Source organism: Passer montanus, unplaced genomic scaffold, assembly GCF_014805655.1.
Source record: "Passer montanus isolate IOZ18808 unplaced genomic scaffold, ASM1480565v1 scaffold6, whole genome shotgun sequence".
Classification (NCBI taxonomy): Eukaryota; Metazoa; Chordata; class Aves; order Passeriformes; family Passeridae; genus Passer; species Passer montanus.
In genome coordinates, this window is record NW_024371037.1 from 16,534,459 (window position 1) to 16,557,083 (window position 22,625).

At 34.7% G+C, this 22,625-nt stretch overlaps 1 protein-coding gene across 4 annotated transcripts in view; it reads right to left on the minus strand.

Moving 5' to 3' along the window:
- Positions 1-1,202: 1,202 nt before the first annotated feature.
- TAFA2 (TAFA chemokine like family member 2) overlaps positions 1,203-22,625 on the minus strand; it is a 179,406-nt gene continuing 157,983 nt past the window's right edge. For 2 of the 4 annotated variants that reach the window (XR_005629578.1, XR_005629579.1), the window contains exons 5-7: positions 11,810-11,992; positions 9,791-10,038; positions 1,203-3,295 (exon numbers count right to left, since the gene is read on the minus strand). Coding sequence is in view for 1 of the 4 variants with exons in the window: in XM_039726906.1 (XP_039582840.1) it covers positions 3,284-3,295 (12 nt within the window). In the remaining 3 variants the exon portion in view is untranslated. The remainder of the gene's footprint in view (positions 3,296-9,790; positions 10,039-11,809; positions 11,993-22,625) is intronic. The other 2 variants (XR_005629580.1, XM_039726906.1) reach the window with 2 other exon arrangements.

Below are 22,625 nucleotides of genomic sequence, written 5' to 3' on the forward strand. Positions count from 1 at the left end.
ATGTATTTTGATGAAAACTAACAAATTAAAATACTTTATATCAGATTCTTTACTTTCACAATAATTGCACATGATGCACTCTTAAAGCATATAGATACTTAACAGAGCTGCATTGGTTTGGTGAAGTACTGAAATGCTACACCCATAACATTTTTAGGCAGAGCTGAAGGAGTCAAGATTTAAAAGATACAAGATAAATACAAGACTTCAAAATATATAGCACAATAGCTGTATTTATAGGTAGTACCAGTGTTATCTGCAGCAGTGCTGTTTTAAAGGTTGACATTCTTTATGACAAATAAACCACATACAATTGAGATCTAGACTTGAATGGTTTTTTAAGCTTTATTTTAGATTTGATCTGATATGAATTTTTTTCATTAAGATTCATATCAGGACTTCCTTTTGTGCTTTGCTGAACTGATCCAATACATCTAACTGTGAGAGGTATCACAAAGCAGTGATTTTTCTTCCTCTCTCAATGCACTGCCACTTGGAATTGCAGAACTTCATATTCGGCAATTAAGGGTTCTTGATGATTACTTAATTCAAAGAGTAAGATGGATTTCCCTCTGATCCTAATGCCTGATCATTTTTGCAATCAGATTGAACAATCTATAAAATAGTATATAAATGAATAAATGATTAATTGAAGTCATTCACATTCTAACATGAATGCACATAGCTGATCCTGTCACCCGTACTCCACCTTTAAAGGAGCATTAAACCTGCACTGTGGACACCTGAACTGTGGCTCCCAGCTTGCTTCAAGGTGTACAAGCAGATCTGAGTAACTGGCTTTCTTTTTAATTTTCTTTTAAACATTTACACAAATTAACCTGAAACATTGCTTTTTCAGGATTGTCTACCATGTCTTGTTGCTACTTAAAACATCTAAATGACAATTTTTCAGGATTCGCATTTTGTGAAGAAAAAAAAATTTATTCAATCTGAACTGAAAGCAACAGTACACCCACCAGAATTTCCCACAGGTATCAGTTCCTTCCAAAAAAGACGTTTCAAAGTGGTAGGAAATATAAAGTTAATAAAACCTTTGAGATTCTTATTCGCCAAAAAATTATTTTGTTCCATGAGTAAACAGATCTCCAATGCACACATCCATACAGGGAACTCTATTTTATATTACAATTTTATTCACTTGCTATGAATAGTCACAACATTCATCTACTGCAGAGAATCTATTCAGTATATTTGAAAATCCATTTATTTTCATTTATTGGTATGCATGTGTTACACTTGTATATAATACATTATTTTCAGCGCTGTTTAAGAACAAGGAAACAAAGAAAACTAGTATTGAGAAGCATGATGTAGATTTTCAACCAAATAGAGGTAATATTTAAATTTTACAAAACAGCACATTTATGCTTTGCACTGTCCCAGACAACCTCTTTAAGATGCTACCTTCCATCCTGAACCTCTTAGCACAAATCCATATAATACTAATCCATCCTAAAATACCAAGAGACTTCGTTTCTGCTACAAACAGTTTATTCTAATTAAATTTTAATCAGAAAATAAGATCTTTTTCTGTCAACATATTTCTTATTATTTCCTAGCAAAATGATAGAATATACTTCTCAGTTTTATTCCCAAAAGTCATTTATTTTATTTAAGCTCTCCCGTGCAATAATACAGCAGCAGTAATGAAATGGTTTTGGAACAGCGGGGGCTACAGTGACAGGCAGAGCTTGCCAAGGTGTTCATCCATCACAAAACTTAATATATAACTAAACTAGCCATGTCAATGGCTTACAATGATTAAACCATTTCATTCTATTCCTTTTTTCTTTTTTTTTCTATTTTTTGGGGTTTTTTGCTGTGTTTGGTAACCACACAGGACTTAAACAAGCTTATCTCTATGTATTTTTGACTACCATTAAGTGCGTGTGGCTTTCATTTCAATTCACCAAAGCATACAGTCAGAACTCCCTCTAGTCAGTGTGTTTATGCAGTGTCACTAAAAGGAATTGCCAAATTTCTTTTGTATCAACATTACAGATGGTCCAATATACATTAAATGGAGTATAAAATTATACATTCTGTAATAACTTAGAAAAAATCTCAAAGATGCTTAAGGCCTTCAAATATTGAGGATTTTTTTCATGTAACAACACACTGAAAAGTTCAAAACTTTCTAACAAAACAAAACAGATCTGAATTGGATGACTGTACGCAGGCAAAATATCCATGAAGTGTAAAACTGGGAGAGTGCTAGGACTTTTTTCCTTTATGTCACACAGACTGAGCAAACATCTACATAAGCATCCATCAGTATTTAAGTTCAAGCAAGAGATATTTTTTTTAATAAAAAGACAAAAATTCTGAATGATTACCATCCAATATCATAACTGCAAAACTCATTTACATCCCTGCCTACTTTTGTATAAAAGGGATGAAATAGTGGAATTGACTGTTTACCATGAATTTAAATGAATCAAAGGTTAAGAAAGTAAAGTACATATTGGGAACACTCATTTCCCTCAAACTAAATGGAAATATATATATTAAAGATATAAAATGCCTTATGATGGAAGTAGTAATTGAGTTTTGACCACTACTTTCTTTAACTGTTAAACTGCAGTAGTTGGTTAGCCTTAGGGAAACATGTCAACCTGACTATACATTCTAATATGACTGATGTATTCAGATAACTATTATTTGTCAACAATAATTATTAGCAATGGTTATATAATTCCATTCCTATAACAAAGCAACTTCAAGATGTTGAAATATGTAGCTTTAAGACCTGCAAGATTAGAACACAAAAATGTCTAAAACTGCGCCATGCTCGAGGACAATTTCTGCAACAGAAATTTAATTAAAGCAGTGTGCAGTCCCGCCAGCAATCTGAACAGTGCACCAAGGATCATTTTAGAGTGAAGGATCCAATACATTTCAGAGTTTGACTTCAAGATGAAAAGCCACTGATTTGCAATGGAGAACCCAAAAGTTTGCTGCTTTTCTGCACCTTTAGAATATTAGCTCATGATTACAGCTGCAAATTCCTCAGCAAGTGCAATTTTACAAGTGTACACAGTTCAATCAGTTGAAATATTTGTGACACAGAAGTTCAAAATAACTTTCCAGTAGTTTTGATCTCAAGGCTGTTGCTGATTGCAAGCCAGGTTCTCATTGAAACAATTGATTCTGAAGGATACACCCCAGCAGTATAAAATTTCACTTCAAGGATTGCCTGGAGGAATGAAATTCCTATGTGTTGTATGTTATCAGCCTTGAGACTGGCTTGATTTGTCTTTAGCTATCGGGTTACCTGTAAAGAGAAAGAAAATGAGAAAATCAAAAATTTGGTATAGTGAATCTGCTTCCAAATACTGGAAACTGAGACTGAAGTGTAAGATCTCTGTCCAGCAAATATCTTTCAACTGTTTTTAAATAAGAGAATAAACCCCAATGATATTAAATAGCATTCCTCCCCAAAATAAATTGTGTTTTTAAGTGCTTAGTGAGAATATGATTAGACAAGGAGAAATTGAAATGTGACCATGATTAAAAATATAATAAAGTCATGAATTGGCAAACCACGAATTTATGTTTTCTGTTATTCTTTTTTTGTTGTTAAAAAATTCTGTATGATTATGACTATGCTTTTTAAATGTTAGCTATTTAGTATATAGTGACTGATACTGGAGCTGTATTCTTCCATTCTTTGAATGCGTTTTTAAAAAACGATCATAACATCATAGAATCATTCAGGTTGGAAAAGACAGTGTCCTTTTAAAGGATTAATGTATCTTAGCAAGCAATAATCACTTAGTGGAGAAACAGGACAAAACTCATGCAGAGGTTAAGTAGTGATAGAGATCCTGTTGTTCATAAAGTAAAAAATTACAAAGGATTTCATTTAGAGTGGTTCCACCCAGCCTAACATGAAACAAGAAGGAAACAGAAAGACCACAGAGAAAGAATGGGGGTCAAAGCATTTCACAATAATTGGACTTTCCCTCTAACTGATTTGGATTTTAAACTTTAAAAGAAAAAATTTGTCATATCAAAGAAACACAACTTTGAGGAATATTTCTGCTGTGTCAATGGATACAATTAATCATCATGTAATCTTTTAATATCAAACTGTGTCAGGGGGAAACATCCCAAGGCTTGAGGAACAACTCATTGGAATGGTCACAACACTTTATGACATCAAGGGGCATATGCTTTTCATTTTGATCACAGAGAGAAGGGTCATGCTCCTTAATGATGAAACATTCTTTTGCCCTCAGCAAAACTGTTTGCATACAGCTCTTGTCAGCTCTGCAGAGCATAAACGTAGAACAAACAGAATATTAAACAGACTGTTCAAGGAGTTCATTACTTCGGTTTGCCTTCTCCACAGAGTTGTTTCTAGGAACTGCACTTGAGGCAATAATAAAATTGTGGTTGTGATTTTTATGATACACAGGCTTGTTTATTACACTGCTTTTATTTTGCTTTGGTCTTGCTGTTGGAAACAGCCTCATGTGGTCCCTTCTAAAGTGAAAGATTGCCTGAAAAAATAATAAAGAATTAATTTAACAGTCAGGCAACATATTTCTGTGTCCTGCACCAAAGCTCAAAAGGCTGATGCACTATCTTACTGTTATTTATTTTTTTGCTTTATTGTAGCAATCTGGAATTCTACTCATGGAACCAGGTGCCACTGAGCTACACAATGTAAAATACACATCTGATACTATCTGCAGGTGGAATTTTTTTGGCTTCATTTGTAATACATGTCTCTATATCTATGTCTATATCTATGTCTACCTATTTATCTATCCAGTAAAGAGCCACTAAGGCAAATAAGACACAGGAGCATCTCACACGAGGAAAGGCTGAGAGCACTGGAGCTGTTCAGCCTGGAAAAGAGAAGGCTCAGGGGGAAATACATCAATGTGTACAAATATGTGAAGAAAGGGTAGGAAGAAAATGGAGCCAGACACTTTTAAAGTGGTGCCCAGCAGCAGGACAAGAAACTGAAAACATGCAAATACAGGCAGTTGCCTCTCAGGAAATGGTTTTTTACTGTGACGGTGACTGAGCACTAGCACATATTACCCAGGGATATTGTGGGCTCCATTCTTGAAGATATTCAAAAGCTGTCTTGTCCTTACTGGCTTTAGATGTCTCTACTTGAGCCAGGGGGTGGCACTTCCAGAGCTGCCTTCCAACATCAACTATCCTGTGATGTATTATTTCTATTACACCCAGATCTACGTGTGGGCTAAGGTGATAGACTTCAGATAACAAAAACAGTATTTTTGCACATACATGACTGCTCAGTTACATGGTTGTTTGGAAGTGCTAATGTATTTTCAGTCACAAGAAAAGTCAGTAAAATTATAATCTGCAGGCCTATCTTCTCACTCCACCTAGCACAACAACCCTGTGGTGAAAATATCCCCACGAAATCAACATACACTATCATGGGAATTAGATAGGTGATAAAAATAAGAAAAAAAAAAGCAGACAGCCATCCAAATTCCTGCTCTATATCAGGTCACTCACCTACACACACACACACATATATATGTATATATGTATTAGATTTTGCTCTATGTATGATGTTAATACTTCTTATGTTCAAGCATAGATTGCACATCAACATTAATGTCAGTGATATATCCATACACCATACACATCAGGGAGTGAAAAAAACTCTTGGTTATTAAAGGCAGTTTCATACAGAAGCAATGAAATTTTAGCTAATACCTAGTGATGGTAATCCCAGAAATGCTTAATTTTGGATATAGTAAATGCTATTTGATTCAAGTGTCTGGGAAGTAAGGTATTAAGGTATTGTGCCAAAGGCCTTCATAGGAAAAGAGGGACCAATAACAATATGGGTCTGATCTTTAAAATCCTTAGAATAGTAACACCCTGAAGCGTGCAAATCAAGTTTTCAGTTAATAATTGATACGTATGGAAAATTAACAATACAAATTTTAAAAGTACATTAAACCTTTAGCATCCTAGGTTTTGATTTGAATTAATTTATTCATTCTTAGAATGCAATTACTCTCTTTATACTAATAAATTTTCTCACATTGTTGTTATATCATAAATACACTGCATTTGACTATCTTCATTTTCTTATCCTAAATATGCAATTAATGTATAATTACTTTGCAGTTACAGACTTTTTAATTTAAATTAGTGAGTGGCAGCTGTAAATTGGCTGTAATTGTATGTGGACTCACTTGTTTTATTTTAACACAACAAGAAGAAATCTTCAGGTGAATTTAGTATATAACTAAATTCACCTGAAGATTTACACTTTATTCTGCTCACTAAATGTTCAGAACAAACTCAGTCTTTGGGTTAAATCTTTTTGCCAGGATAATGCAGAATGGATCAGAGATGAAAAGATCTCATGACATCACATTATAAAAGCTACCAGACTTAAGAGATTTTTCTGGACAACCACAGTGGGTGAAAAATATCCTCATTTTTGAAATCCACAAATGTGGATGAATACAGCAGATAATATTGTTTATTTCATTAGAATAGATTTTCAATAAAAACTAAGTCTGATACTTTTACACAGGACTTTCTTCTGCCTTAGAAGAGGAAGGAAGAAAAATCAAGAATGTAGAATGTAAAGAATAGCTGAGAGGATATTCCCTGAATAATAAAGCACTTCTCCCAAAATTCAGGCACTTCAGCATCAGTGACACAACCCAAATTAGGTAGAGTAAAAGTCTTCTGTTTCTTCAGAGAAGCAAATATATCACAAATCATTAGATAACTGCAGAATATGTTCTGCATCCTTTTTCTACATCCAAAATTAGGCACATAATTAATTATTATATAATAATGTTAGAATAAAATAGATAACAATATATGGGATATTGAAATTAAATGTGTGCTGGAAAGTTTTATAACACAACTTGTACATTACTATTTTTTGACTGGCAGCTTTTTGAATTTTTTTCCATGTTCATCATAAACCATACACAAAATCCATAATGAAAACTGACTCTAAAGTTTGGAAAGCCAAGCACTTGAAAGTTAACAATTTGCCTTTTTATATGTCTGCTTCCAATTTAATTCTGTTTTCCATCATGCACAGTAAAGAAGAGACTTTAGTGTGTGAGGAGAGTTGGAAGGAAGACAGGACTATGTATCAATGCAAATGCAGAAAAGGCAAAATTTTTAAGCCAATGTTTCTTGCCTTGACAGATGATTCCACATGGAATCTATGGACCTTCTGTTCTGGGTTTTCTCCAAATAAACAATATGTACTTAATGGAGGATTTTTTCTTTTTAATTAGAACTGTTCCATAGATCATATAGGATTGTGTGTGATTATCGGTCATGCCATCTAAGCATACTCAGGCTGTCTTTTTCTTTTCTTTCCTTTTATTTTTTTCTTGAGATAGGTAAGACACAGAAAGGAAATTATTTTTCTTGTGAAATCAATTAATAGCTCACCCTGAACTAAGTGTAATTTCATGAGACAAAGTTGCCTTAGCACCCTTTCAATTTTTCTCTAAAATATTAAAAGCCTCTGGGAAACAAAAATGGTATGGGGATTTCAAGCAAAAATAAAAGGGATCTCACAATTTTTTTTTTAATAACCAACATGAGATATGCTAAATACAGGAAATTACAAAAGCTATAAGGAATGCTTGAAGAAATGCCTACAATGGATTGTCCTCCAAGTCCTGGAGAAAAGACAGAGATCCCATACCAAAACAGCCCTTGTCTATGTGCAGTATATTCCTGTCCATTTTGCATGGTTATTGTGGTATCCTTTATTATACTGTATGCAAAACACCACAAAAAATTAATAAAATTATGAATAAAGTGATTCTTTAGCAAACCTTTTCTAAAAAGGAATGAACACAGGAGGGCTATATCAGTCTTTTTTTCTCTATAACATAAATAATTTTGTTGTGGTAGTAAGAACTTAATATAAGTACTACAGTGTAGAAACAGGAGGGCCCATATAACCAGAAAAAAAACATCTGCCAGTGCATTTTCTCTACTCATGGCCTCTGAGAATGAGGTTGAGGTTGGAAATGGATCTTTTGAACAGATGGAAGCACACTGTTTCCTGGAAATTTAAAATCCATACAGTGTGTTTGCCATGCACTATCATTCATAGATCGCTTGTGAAAGAAAATGACAGCTTGCATTGCCACTTGTACATGTTCATTCACTGAAACACTTTCACTTGTAAGCTTGGAAAATGCTTCTGTTCTAGTACTACCATCTTGTAGGGATAATCCAAAGTACTTCACAAATGTTAGCAAAAGACAGGTTTCCTTACAGATGGATAATCATGTAATTTATGTTCCAATGAATAGGGGAAAGTGGACAAAAAGATGTTAAGAACCTTTCTGGAATAAGGTTCGTATATGTATAGACCCTTTAAAGTAGGTAGGTGTGGATTTGGGTCTTTATTGCTAGATAACTGGGTTTCTGGAGGCAGGAGGAACCATTTCAAAAGCCTGAGAAATGAAGGTGACTCAAGCACATTTCAAGGGAACTGCAAGAGAGAACCATTAATGAGGACACAGTACAGACAGCTGGGCTAATGACAAAAGGCAAAATTTGAGTCACTTTTGAGCAGTCTGGAAACCAGATATTTAATGATAACTACATGGATTCAATTGCCTTCAGAGAAGGTTTTGTATTGAAAGACACTTTTTCAAGTCACCAAATGTTTCGCTCCTGCTTATAAAATTTTGATCCTACCTAACTTTTTATTTAAGGGCTCAAGAGCTTCAAATTCTTCCCTTAGTTTTATTTTAGGCACTGCAGTATGAAAAGTATTAATTTAAACATGTTCTCAAGCCTGTTAAGCAATTTAGAATCCTAGATCCTCATGCTTGTCCTTCAGGAGCTATGAGTAGCTCATTTTATTAATTAAAAAGAGTATTTCCCAGGATATGACTCAAAAGGCTCCCAGTTCTTTGATAACCATGAGACTCTAAAACCTCATCATTCTTTCATATTTTTATTGCATAGTGACTAATCAGAACTGCACTTGTGATAGTTCCTGTGTTTAGGACTTCCATTATAGACAAACATTCTGAAAACTCATTTCATACAATGCCATTTAAAATATAACTGTACTCCTTTATTTCCTACTGTTGTTAAGGATTTCAGCAGGAAATTTTTGGTGGTAAAGTGAAGATCTAGACAGTCAGTGATAAAAATTTTAATTGAAACTAAAAGTCATTGGAAATCTTTCCCATGTAAAGTGATCTTTCCACGTACTTCAAATAGTCTGAAAGGTAGGACTTGTAAAGTAGGTCATGGAAAAATACCTCAGAGCATGTAAATGATAAAGGTCTTAATTTTTAACACAGTTTTAAGATAAACAATTTCTAGCCTGGCTTAGGAATATAATGGAAATACCCAATTCTTAGGGGTTTTTTATTAAATTTAAGTAATTCAGTATGTGATACTGAGCTTTCAACTACAGATGCCACACCAGACTGGATGTATTAAGATGGACTTCTCTTCCAAGTGCTGTTCTCCAGAGCATCTGCTGTTATGCCATGACTGAGTACCTTAAGCTTACCAACTGGGTCTATCTTTGAAAGTCAAGAGTGTGAAGATATTTTAGGTCTCCCAGAAGCATCTAAGTAACACTCTGAGGCTGCTTAGTCGCACAGTCAGAATCTCTCCAACCACCCTTCAGAAATTCTACCCAAATGAGCCACAAGTCTTTAATGTCCACAGTAAACTAAGCAACTGCAATGAGGAGTAAGGTACAACAATTCCTGTTAATACCATGAAAACCTGTATTTGTACACACCTGCTGCTCTGCGAGCAATAAAGCGGGGCTGGAACACATTTTCTGGAGTGGTTTGACTCTTTATTCCTCAACGAACGTTCTGGCCCTTCCTTAGAATCCGACCAAGACTAGGATTCATCACAACTAGTGCTCCAACGTGGAGCCAGAATATTTTTTATGTGTGGAAAAAAGAAAAATTGTCATCAGGCACAGCAGAAACCTCCTTTCTCTACTTCTCCATTCGGACTTGAGGGGTTTTACACGTTTGCCTAAGAAACAAACACATGTCAAGTACTACACTGTTATGAAATTAGTTACAGAAAACAAAACTGGGATAGTTGGAATATTCTTTAAACTTACAAGGAAAAATACAAAATGACAGGTTAAAACATTTCAGAATCAGAGAAAATTATCTTAGGAAAATTGCAAGGTCTTTAAAATACCCAAACATACTCAAATTCAAACCAAAAAACAATAGAAACTGATAGATTACACTCACTTCTGAAAGTATATCAGCAAAATTTAAGTATAACAAAACAGTAATTGAAAAGTTCTTTGAGAATAAGTTCATACATAGACCTGTGGTACAGACAGGAGTCAAGAAGTCAGAAGACAATTCCTTCAAAATGAAAGATTTGAATGTGTTCTCCTCATATATGTTTAAAGCAAAAGAAAACAAAAATTAGAAGGTTACAGGAAACACTTCAACAAAGGACACATTACACATTTCAAAAGACAATATTCAATTCAGACAGATAGTTCTTATCTAGATATTTGAGATAGATTTTGAACCTACAAATAATGATTGCTTCTGAAATTATACACAGCACCTCAAAAGACCACCAAAATTTCTTTAAGTGTCCCTCTTTTATTTTCTTAACCCTTTTAACTTAAATATCATGCTGCAGATCATTGAAAATATACAAGATTAAGCCCAAAACTTTAAAAATTTCTTGCATAAATAAAATCTCTACATATTTCAATACTATGAAACCAATTAATATGGTCCTGTATTCATACTTCCTTGAAATGGATAGTTTACAAAATAAAATTAACTGGTACAACTCACTGGGATAATTATGATAGTGAATAGCTGATGAAGATCTATGAGTTGCATCAAGGCTAAATCCAATTCATTAGTCCTTCCTATGTAGTCATTATTTCTGTCTTCCAAAAGGTTATGCCACTGTATTGAACATACCCTAATTTTCTCAATGTTTCTGTAACTCAGTAGAGAACAGAATTTATGGTAGAATTATTTTAATGTAACACAATGTTTCATTTACAGACAAAAAATTTAAATTAAAAGACCTAAACAAAAGCCTTATTTTACTTTCTGTAACAAATAACAACTGCAGCAATTCAGACAAGGATATATCCTCTTGAGATTTTTATGGTGCTCACAACTCCATAGTGGGACTGCAGCATGGTGGCATAAAAGACTGCAATACAATTAATTACATAAATGTGATTTTTTTCTCTTCTCCACCACTCATCCTGCCTAATCAGCCCACTGGAAGATAAAAACAACCTCTTTTCTTTTGATATATGAAGAAACTGAAGCATAATAAAGAGTCATGTGACCCTATCAGGAAGTAAGTGGAAATGGAGAGTGTCCTTCTGTCTTTGGCTTTATCTGACTTCACTTACCTATAGAAAAGGCTACACTTGTTTTTTTATTGGAAAGGGAAACCTATAACAGGCATTTTCCTGTGTTTACATTCTAGATTAAAAAAAAGCAAAACAAATTTTAAAAACCCAAATCAAAACTTGTTTCAAAACTAGACTAAGGTTCTAAACTGTCTAATAAGCATGAAGGATTTTCATCTTTTAATATATATTTCCAGAAATGGGGTCAGGCTGAACTTCCAATTATCCCCACTAAAAAAATCAGGTCGTCTGATTTATAATCCAGTTAATCAAATTTGAGATCTTTTTCTTCTTCAAATTTTATGCTGTAGTGTTTTTCCTGGTATTTTGAATTGAGACTAACAAGCCATTTGGAAAAGTTCAAAATAGAAATTTAAATTATTTCCTTACCTGTAATTTTATCTTCTCTATAAGAGTACCTGCTGTTCTGTTAGTGCAGTACTGATGTGTTTTCTGCCTTTGTCCCAAGCTTCAGAGATTCCTCTGGTGATTTTTCCCCACTTGTTTACCAGCTTCCACTGCTGGCATTTTGAGGAAGTGCACTCACATTTGGCTCCAGGAATACTGCCATAGCTGAGGGAATATAAGATAACTAAAAACAAGTTAGAAAACAACAGAACCAATATCCAGGAAGGAAAAATTATTTAAAAGCAATGAATCAGTCATCAACTTGAATCCCTTAGATAATCCATTTAGAATTTCCACATGATGAAAAGACTTTTCTGTGCTTGGAGAAATTTTGGCTTAAAAAATGGGTACTGGCAGAGTAGTGGGTACCCTTTCAGAGAATATAAAATTAATTTCAGGAAATATAATTTTAACCTTCTCCTGTATGAGTACCCATCATGCCATCACTCCAATACAGATAAGAATGAGAAGAAAGAGAAGAAAGGTGACTGATTTGGAGGATTTCAGAAAAATTTCTGATATCTTTTCTCAAGTCCTAATAGAACTATGAAAAAGGAAGACTTGGCTTTTCAGTCAGAGGCTGAACAATAAGAAGGATTTCTCATTGCCCAGGAAAACAATGCATAAAGTCTCTTTCACTAAGACATAGTCAAGATTATGGTTTCTGATTCCCAATAGTTGTAGTCATCTTGGTCAAAGATGAAAAGAACAAGAACTGTCTGTTTAATAGGTAATGTTTTCTTGCTTGAGCATTATGGAGACATCCAGGTGAAAGCCGCACCTTGTAAAATCTCTGTACTGAGGATCATCTGGATACTATTTTTGAACTTCACAGTACACAGAAAAGTATTCTGTCAAAGCCAAAAATGAATGCTAGGACTTTCACCTAAGAACCTACTGTGGTATTCAATTTAAATTATCTTTCTTATAGAACCTGTCCAGTTGTCTTCATATATGCATTTTCTCATTATCTTATCTAAATGGAACGTGACCTAAGACAAAGTATAAATCAAAGTAGTAAAATCAAAGTAGTAAATTGCAATTAGATTCTGGAATTCTAAAGTCTCATGTAATGAAGAAAAGACCAAAAGGCTCAGAAGAGGTTGTTGCCTTCAAATTTCAGGAATGTAAGTACCAATGATGTGCTTTAAGGTTGCGAGAAAGAAAAAGGATTCTGGCAATTTCCTGAATGGCCTTTGAAAAAGTAATTGGCTTTCCAAGAAATAGGCTTCAAATTTGTCAAGTTGCATTCTAGAACAAAGTCTCCTGCTCCTTTTTTGTTCTTTGTGGATGAGCAATAATAATTATTAGCAAGTGGAATTGGAAAGATGCCTTGAAGATGAGAAATTTGTATTTTCCAAGGTGACTCTGAAAAGGTGACAAGGAATCAGGACAGAGACATGCCAAATTTCTAGAACAGCTAATCTGATTTTGGAGTGCATTTGCCTGAATTAGAAACAGCATGAGCAGAAACACAGTCCTTTGGTCTTCCTTTGGAAAGAATATGTTCCTAAGCCACAAAGTTTGAATTCAGGATGAGGAAATAAGTTCTTCTGGCTAGCATCACTAATTTTTCTTCTGACATTCTTCAATCTGAAGAGACAATCTGCAGTTCTATTAAAATTCTCAGATCTATTACTACTGAGTTTGTAGATACATGTTGATTAGACTCAGTGCATTTTTTCCTTGAGAACCCATTGCTCTTCACAAACTTCAGACAAACTTTTGTTTGGTCTTGCCAACATAATTTTACAGGTTTCATCATACAAATAAACCCTGCTGGACTGGATATTTTGTAGCTTCATCCAGAATCTGCACTTCAGAGTTCTATGGCATTTATCACTGCAGATATGGAAGGTGACAGATAATAATCAGGACTGTAAGATCTAAGAAGGGATCATCTGCATATTCTAATAATGCAGTAGAAGAAAGCTCAGAGTCCATTTTATAGAACACGGAAAGTCCTTTGGAGTATTTTCTCTATATACAGCAGTAGTGTCTTTCCGGAAATTGACTTGGTGTTCACCAGGGTGGTAGAAGAGTAAACTACAAGTCATGAAAAAAATGAGCAATTTTGAAATTCTCATGGAAATTAACTCTATGTTGGTTGTTTTCTTTATTAACTTAGTCATAGGAAGCAATCTTCCACTTATTCCTGCCTGAATTTTTTCTTTGTTTAGAAGAATTTTCACAAAGGATAGGACTACCTTCATTACTCTTTGGGAGAAATAGTTAAGATTTACAACCATGCTCACTTTGCTATGCAATGGAATAATGTCTGAGTAATCTGATTTCAGCTGGTTTGAGAGTTGTTCACTCCTCCATCACTGTGACTCTGTAGGCTCAGAATGCTCTGTATGTCTGATTCTCCACATCATACATAATGATTATTATTCATTTCCTTCCCTATAAGAAGGCAGAAAAGCAGAGCTGTGCCAAGGGGGTGTTTCTGATGTTTTCTATAATTGGTCCTAATGAGTAAGGAAATTCAAGAAAACTATGTTAGTTTTAAGAAATGAAATTATTGGTATTATCTTTTGAACAATTGAAGGCCAGTTTTCCACTCCCTCATACATTTCTGCATCTAAGCAGTGATGCAGAGTTTGTGAAGCCTGTGCCAAATATCCAGGGAAAGAGGAAAAAATTCTGCCTTCAGCTATTTAGGCAGCAGATCATGTGAGGTTTCAGAATATCCCAGTCTCTCTGACCAGAAATATATAATTTCTGACTTGCAGAAATGATCCAAAGAACTCCCTACAGACTAAAAAGGATGCTGAGACAAAAAAGAAGCACTAGTTTTAGAGCATGCCAGCATGACTCACATGATACTGACACTTGAATATCATTTTGTACAGTAATTTCTGAGATATTAGAAGCTGAAAAAAAATTTTCCAGGAAAATTTAAAAGAACTACTAGATATTGAAAGAGCCTTTTTTGCACAGCTGTGAATGGCAAAGAGATTGGCAGAATGAAACTGCAAATGGAAGTGGAAACACCTTTGATTTTGGTGTCAGGACATTGAAAAAGTGGAAATTCATGGGGTGAATGAATTAAAGAAAACCAGTCATTAACAAACAGCCTTAAGAACTTGTTCTTATTTTCCATCACAGAGGCAGAAAATTATTTTTTCAGACATGAGTTCAATATCTCAAACATGCCAGCAAAGGACAAGGTAGAAGAATAAAAAAAAAAAAATCACAAGTTGAATCTTTTGGGACAAAGGCAGAAAACATCTTGGCTGGACAGATGAATTGGGGGACTTGCACATGGAAGAAAGTAAGGGTTGTAAAAATCACTGATTAGTAATTAATGACATGCAGTTGAAATCTATTTGCATTTTTCTTTAAATATTTAATAGTTTCTTTTGATTGCAGACTAATTCTGTCAATGTTCAGGTTCTGGAGAAGCTAAAATGGTGCCTTATAATGCATCCTAGCTGCAGTCTTACCTTCAGAAAAACTATTCCCTGACAAAAATACATAAACAACAACATATACTACTATGCTGTGAGTGTGATGAAGGGATCGCAAAACACTTCATTTCTCATTACTTCTACAGTGTGTCTATTCACCAAAAAAAATTATATTGCCCATTCTGAATAGCTTGAGACCACACCCAGTGTATTCACAGGGAGATATAACAAGGTAATGTATCATCAGGCTCCCCCTTTTCAAAAGATCTGTACCTGTGAATATTGCCTTTAATCCATTCCCTCTTTTGATGTTACTCACTTTCATTCTTCATTTCAGGATCCATAGGACTCAAACTCAGAGCAGAACTAAACAAAATTTGATACTGAAAATGTCTTAGGATTCAAATGCTTGGATTATCCTCAGCTGCAACACTTCTTCCTTTAATCCTTTATTCCATAATTGCTCTTTTTGCAGATATTTCAGAGTACATTTGCTTTTGGAGAAAGAACCATGACATGTCTAGGTTTCTGTGACCACAAAGGAACATCAGCCAGCCGTAGCCTAGACTCCTACCAAATGGGGACTCACAACTTCACACAGGATAGAACTAGGCACATCAACTTTACATTAAAGAAGCAAATTTGGTATATAAAAGCTATTTTTAGGAAAATCAGTAACTTTCACTGCCCTGAATACTGACTCCTTTTAACATGTGTTGTCTGGCATGCTAACTATTTCCATCAATATGTCCAAGTGTCCCAAAAGATTAGTGTTTAGGTGCCCTACAAAAAATAAAAAGCTTCAAGATGAAAGAACTGTGGTGTTAACAATAATTACTGATTAATACAAAAGTGTAGCTTGACCCTAGAAAATGTCATCATGTTTTCATTACCAGCTTATTTGTCCCCTAAAACTTGCATTTATTCTTAGAAAATATGTGCATACCACTTACTGCTATTTTAATGACAGATTAGATACAGTGGTCTCAGAGTTAGCAATGAGAAACATGCTGAGACAGCTGCAAATTTCTCCTAGTGACAGATTAGCCAAAGGCATGGAAAGAGATACCATAGCAACAAAGAGGCTGTCACAAGTGCAATCACTCTTTTCCATGGGTAATATTTTGCTACAGTTTGTGCACTCACTTATATTGTAATCACATCATTTTTATGAACCTCCAGGTATTGCTGGTCACTGTATATATGAACATTATTCCAATAAATCTTCATTTTAAATTAAAGTAGGAGCTGAGGAGTCTATACAGAGGCTCTGAAGTGAGGCAGAGGAGCAAAGTAGTTTTACAGTGTGGTGGTTTCTTCAATTATAAGACCCCTTACATAATAGCAGGAAAAGTACTTCCTGTACCTGACACATGGCAGATCATTGATCCATTCTACAATTATTTTACATTTCTCAGTGGTCAAATTTTTTATGTCATGTAAGTTAGTAGCAGTTTAGCACTGTAAAACATGTCATGTGAGAAATATACTGCTTCCTTAGCACTCACTGACCACAACACCATACATTCTGCCTATCAGAAACATCCTGGAATAGCCTATGCATTGTATTTAGATGATGAATTTCTGCTTTTTCTAATTCCATATTCCATACACTACTGCTGTTTCTGAAAAGCCTGGAGGAGGAAGAGGAACAAAGACATGAAGGAAGAAGCTACCATATATTTAACTTTGGCAGAAAACCCAGTAACACATAAAGAACCTATGGATCTGCTGCTTGTGTGAAGTACAGACCAACTAACATTGTTGCATTGCTAACACTAGGCAAAACTCAGTTACAAGAAAAATGCCACTCTCCTTTCATATCCAGGGACACACTTCAGCTCTCTTGTCTTACTCAAGCAGCAGTTATGACAGCACTGGTAGCAGTTGAGTCACCACTTTATGCTGCTTCTTGATACTGGGAATCTGAGTAGCTCACCAAAATGTAAAGGTACCAAAAAAAGGTCCTTCCATTCCTTATGCTGAAAGGGTTATGAACATCATATTTTATAAATTGAAACATAAATAAAATTACTGTCTCTCCTTTCACCAGCTGTAATTAATTTAGAAACAACTCAGCGTCTGCAAGTGAGAAAGAGGAGACAGGGTAAAAATATAAGCAGTATTTATAGATAGCAACAACACTGCATTGATTGAGAGCAGTGGGATGTACATACACAGTTTGGCTTCAAATGAAGCCAGTTGGTGTGTTCAGACAGTATATTTTCTATTTTTCCAAGGATCTTATTCAATTTTGATTTTCTTTTAAATTCTGGAAGCCATAATGTAAAATTAGATATATTGCAATATTTCAAATAACTGAGTTCAGGCTCTCTCCTGTATTGTTTTGGAAGGTATAGATGCTCTCAGTATGAATATGGATTTCTCACCATCCTGGCAATATTTCTGTTCTTTTCACACTAGTCGTCTGTCTCTGGTATCGATTTGGAATGCAGATTTGGATTTGGAATGTAGATAAATATACTCAATATGGATTTATTTTTGGCTCTGTTATATTTCTCTTTTATTTCTCTCTGCCTTTGTAATATTTATTTTATTTTATTGCAGTACTCTATTTATGCTATTGGTTTGGCATATAGTTACATAGTAATATACTAGGTATTGATTTCTTTCTGCTCTGCAGTTTGCTTTCCTCCACATTGCAGTTCCTTCAGCCCATCAGCTATTCCAGAAGCTGAATGCTCATTTCCAAACCATAGCCCTTTATAACCTGGCTGAAAATACTTCTTTCCCTTGTTTATAGGAAAACACTACTCACTTTCAATTTCTATAGATTTTCAGGGCTTAATGATCAATATCTACTATGTATCTGATTTTTCTGTTGTTGTTAATTTATATTATTAGTATTAGTATTACACCAACAATTCTAAAAAATGCAATGTTGCCAATTTTTAGTGAGTAGTAGATACTGGACGTGTTGCTCATCATAGTATGAGTCAGTAATTTAGCTCATAGCTGTGTACCTTCAGAATATGAGCATTTTTTATACTTTTATTATTTTATATTCCATTAGATAGTGGTCAAGGTCCAAAGCTTCCCAAACTGACAAAGAATGAATGGGCCTTTATGGTCATCTTCCTGCTGAAGGCCACATCAAAGTGACTAAATTATCTAAGTTAGCTGCTTCCTATTCAACATTAAATATCTAAACATTAGGGGCTAAGTTAGTCATGGTAGTTTTCCTCTAGATTATTTGAGAAACATAAGCACCTCCAGAAGACAATTCATCAGACTTATCTTAGAACAAAATCAATTGTCCTCTGGAACTGAACAACTCTATCTAAAAGTAAAAAGACAATCTAGAGCTTGGGCTAGTTATCTCACTCTAGAGAGTCCTAACCCAAGCAAAGTCCAGTAAATTCTACCCCCCATAATTTAACCACAATTTAGTGTTAAACTACACCTCATTCCACAGGCAGTTGTACCAAAGAAAACTGAAAGACTGAGGGCAAGGTACCATTTAATTACTGTGCAATGGTTCAACGCTGCACTGGGGAGGGTTTAGCCTGAACACCAGGAAGCTTTTCCTGACCAAGACTATGGTCAAGCATTGGAACAGGCTTCCTAGAGAGGTGTCCAAGCTTATCAGAGTTTAAGAGATATTTAGACAATGCTGTTATTTTCATGTTTTAATTTGATCAGCCCTGAATTTGTCAGGTCACCAGATGTGATGGTCATTGTAGGTCCCTTTCAACTGAAATAACCTATTTTTTTCTGTACTTTTTCTCATTAAAAATACCAGTGAATATTTCTCTACATGTTCATAAAATATCAGCCCAGGAACACTCTCCCACTTCCTGGAGCAAGTACACTCTTCTTCAGTCATGTTCCACTTCCAGAACCTCAAGATGAGACCCAGGATACACCACTTTACCTTGTTCTTTTTCTCTAAATTCTGCAGGAAAGACACACAGGTCTATGAGCTGCCCAGGAACCATGGCATGTTCCAAGCTAGTCCCAGGGTGGATGAGAACTGGGACCCCAGGAGGCACTTTATATAAAGCCTGCCTGTATCATAAAGATAGCAGGCAATGTACTCTTTTTAAAAATACAAATAAAGCCTAGCATCTAGACCTGCCCAGGGAAAAACCCTATCCAGAGAGAGACCTCTCATATGGAATATATCCCATAACTAACAAATATTTAATTTGCTCTTTTCAGCTGTTGCCTGACTGCAAAACATTAGTTTTCAGTCTTTGTAAAGGGCCTGTCTGTTTGATATGAAGTCAGAGAATTTTTTAAATGTCATTCTCAGTTTATACGTAATAACAATATATTTTTCAACTGATGGGAAAATTACTTTTTTTTTAACACAGACCCTTTCCCGTATTGCAAGAAGAGAAAGGAAACACAAAAAGAACTTCTGGAACTAGAATAATTCTGTTAGAAAGATGCTGTAGAAGAAAGTACTTCAAATGTAAAAAAAAAAAAAAAAAAAAAGGATTTTTCACTTTTTTGAAACTTTTCTCATCATTTAAAGAGGGCAATGTGACAAAATTATTGTGTTTATGTATCAAAAAATTGAGACTAACCATGTGGGGGAAAAAATGCAATTGTTTCCTTTCACAACATTTTCTCAGCCTGGAGGATAATGCCCAAGCGTGCTTGGTAAAATCACAGCTCTGCTCATAATCCTCACATAATTCTTCTAATGTATTCATGAACATCCTCTTTTGTTGTGGTATTATGACTGGGAACACAAGCCCATATTTCTTTATATGAAGTAAAAAAGTTTACTGATTTACCTATGTTGTCAGTGGCTTTTTCTCCCTTCCTCTCCTGCAGGCTACATAGACCCAAAATAGTCAGTAGTCATTCATACACATTTTTTCACTATATTCAGTTCCTTTCTATGGTTAATTCTTAATATCAGCCTTTTCCCATTAATATGCAAACAAATTAGGAAAATAATACCTGAGTTTGTATTCTAAAAGTAAATAATTTCCACATTATATTTCTTAACATTTGAATTCTGAGTACTTTTAATTCATTATTCATGTATGACCTTATTAGATCCATGTAACTGAACAAAATACAAAACCTCAGGTAGACCACATTTTTAAAAATCAATTAGTTTTGTGCCATTTTTTATCTGGCCTTTTTTGCTTAGTGACTAATACCATAACTATTAGGAAGTCAGTATCATAATTTTTTACAATAGTGAGATTAAATATGCAAACAGAGGTGGACAAGCAAAATACCTCCTTCCTCCACTGTTTTTATTTCTAACATAGAGGTTAACTATGAACAGCTCAAGATGTGGAAATGTATGTGCTACTTTTCAGTTTGGTATCCTGCAGAAGATAGTACTCCAGAAAGTAATTGGGTTAGGATTTTGGCACATGAAGAAGGCAAATTTACAGAAAATGTTTGGAGGTAAAGAGAAACTTTTTTCCAGCCTTTCAGGAAAGCCTTGAGAAGGTTTTTCCTTGATTTACTTAAATCACCCAAACTGTTTCATTCCCTTTGTTTCTTTATGCTTTTACACTATGCATGATAATCACATATGGGTTATTTCATTTGACAGTCAGAAACTTATTAATAACTTCTTAATTCTCTCTCTATACAGTTATTTTTTATTTTTCTCAAAAGAAAAGGGGGGGAATTTTGGGGAAAAAAAAAACAATTTTTTTTCCTTTAATTTATATAGATGTTGGAGAGCAGAAAGAGGAGCTACAAAATATGGTATTGACTATATATTAGGGAAAAGTACTTGCCTTTTGATAATAAGCTACTCTGTTAACACAAAGAACCACACATATTTCTAGTAGCAATATATATTTTACTGGCCACCAGAATGACGTCTCTTAAAATCACAGTTTGTTGATTCTGAAAGAGAGACCTTCATTCACCTGTCATTGACCTGGTTTCAATGACTTAGGTCAGCTTGCAGTCAGAAATTTGAATTGAAGTTTGCTATTGTCTCAGAATAGCCTTGTAGCTCTGTGGGAAATGAAAAGGAAAGGAGGAAAACAGCATCTGGACAAGCTGGAAGGCAGAACAAATAGTGGGGATTTAAGGTGACTAGTAACACCCTTTCAGTGGTGTTAGGTTTTTAGCAGGTTATGGTGGCCATTGTACTGAATCAGTGTTTATGAGAGCAGATATAGAAAAGGACTGGCTTTTCCCAAGCATCATTATGGAAGAGGTATGAAATGAATCCTGAGGATTGCCCCCACCATGGAGAACAAGAAAATTCCAGCTGCTGCAAAGAGACAAACCTAAAAGTCTAACAACAACAAAGGCATAAGCTCCTGAGGACAGGAGCCTTGGGCTTCTTTAGATCCCTAGCACTGGAAAAAAATTCATCACTTCAACCAATGCAGAAAAACCTATATTCTGACAAACTTTGAAGAAGAAATCTCATCAAAGCAATCATAATTGATTTTCCCCCTTTTGTGACCTCTTTTTTTCCTGCAGAAATATAATCCAGGTCCACATTTTTACTTACCATTTGCTAAACCCTCTCAATACGTATAAAATGGAAAGTATTCTGTAACACTGGTAGTGTCACGTAGTAGTAACCAGGAAAAATTTCAAAACACACACATTTCTATTTCTATTAAAAATCTAACTGGTTCCTTATTATTATATTCTATATGCACCTACTTTTACATGCATATAATCAGATTTGTATTGGCATGAACAGATTTAAGTGAGGGTAGCATTCCAGCAAGGTCATCTTTAGAAGAAACACATCCAGAAGTGGATTCAGGAAGGCAACTGTTAAACATTTAGGAAGCATCCTTCCTTCAAAGAATGTCAAAATGTTTGGTGCCTTATAAGTTCAGAAACTGAGATACATAGAGCTCTCTGTGGAACAGAAAATGTATAATTCAGTCAGTGCATGCTGTGCTTCATCACAACCAAAATGTACCAGAAATTTAGTATCTATGTAAGGAATATTTCAATAAAATTACATAGATATTCAAACACCTGTTTAGAGTAAACACCAATCTAACATATTATGGCCTGACATTACTAACTATTAAATACATGAAAGAAAAATCAGTCATGAGTACGTGTGCTGGGGTGCAGGGGGGAAGGTGTTTATACTTAAACACAAGCGTCTGTGTCTCCAGAGTACATTTTCATTTTTTGCCTGTTAATGAAGAATTGTGTTGACTCTGACAAGATACAATGCCGTAATTTTAGGAAGTTTGAGTATTTAATGCTTATCTGAAGAATTTATTTTTCTTGTGTTTCTGTTAGCCACTAAAATGCAAAGTTGACAGCATCTTTACTATGTTGTCAGGCATTGTATATGACCTTTAAATATATTTCTGTTAACATAAATTTGAACCAATATTATGAAAAGTGTCAACTGGGGGAAAGGAATTCCCTGAAACTCTGTCAAAATTTTT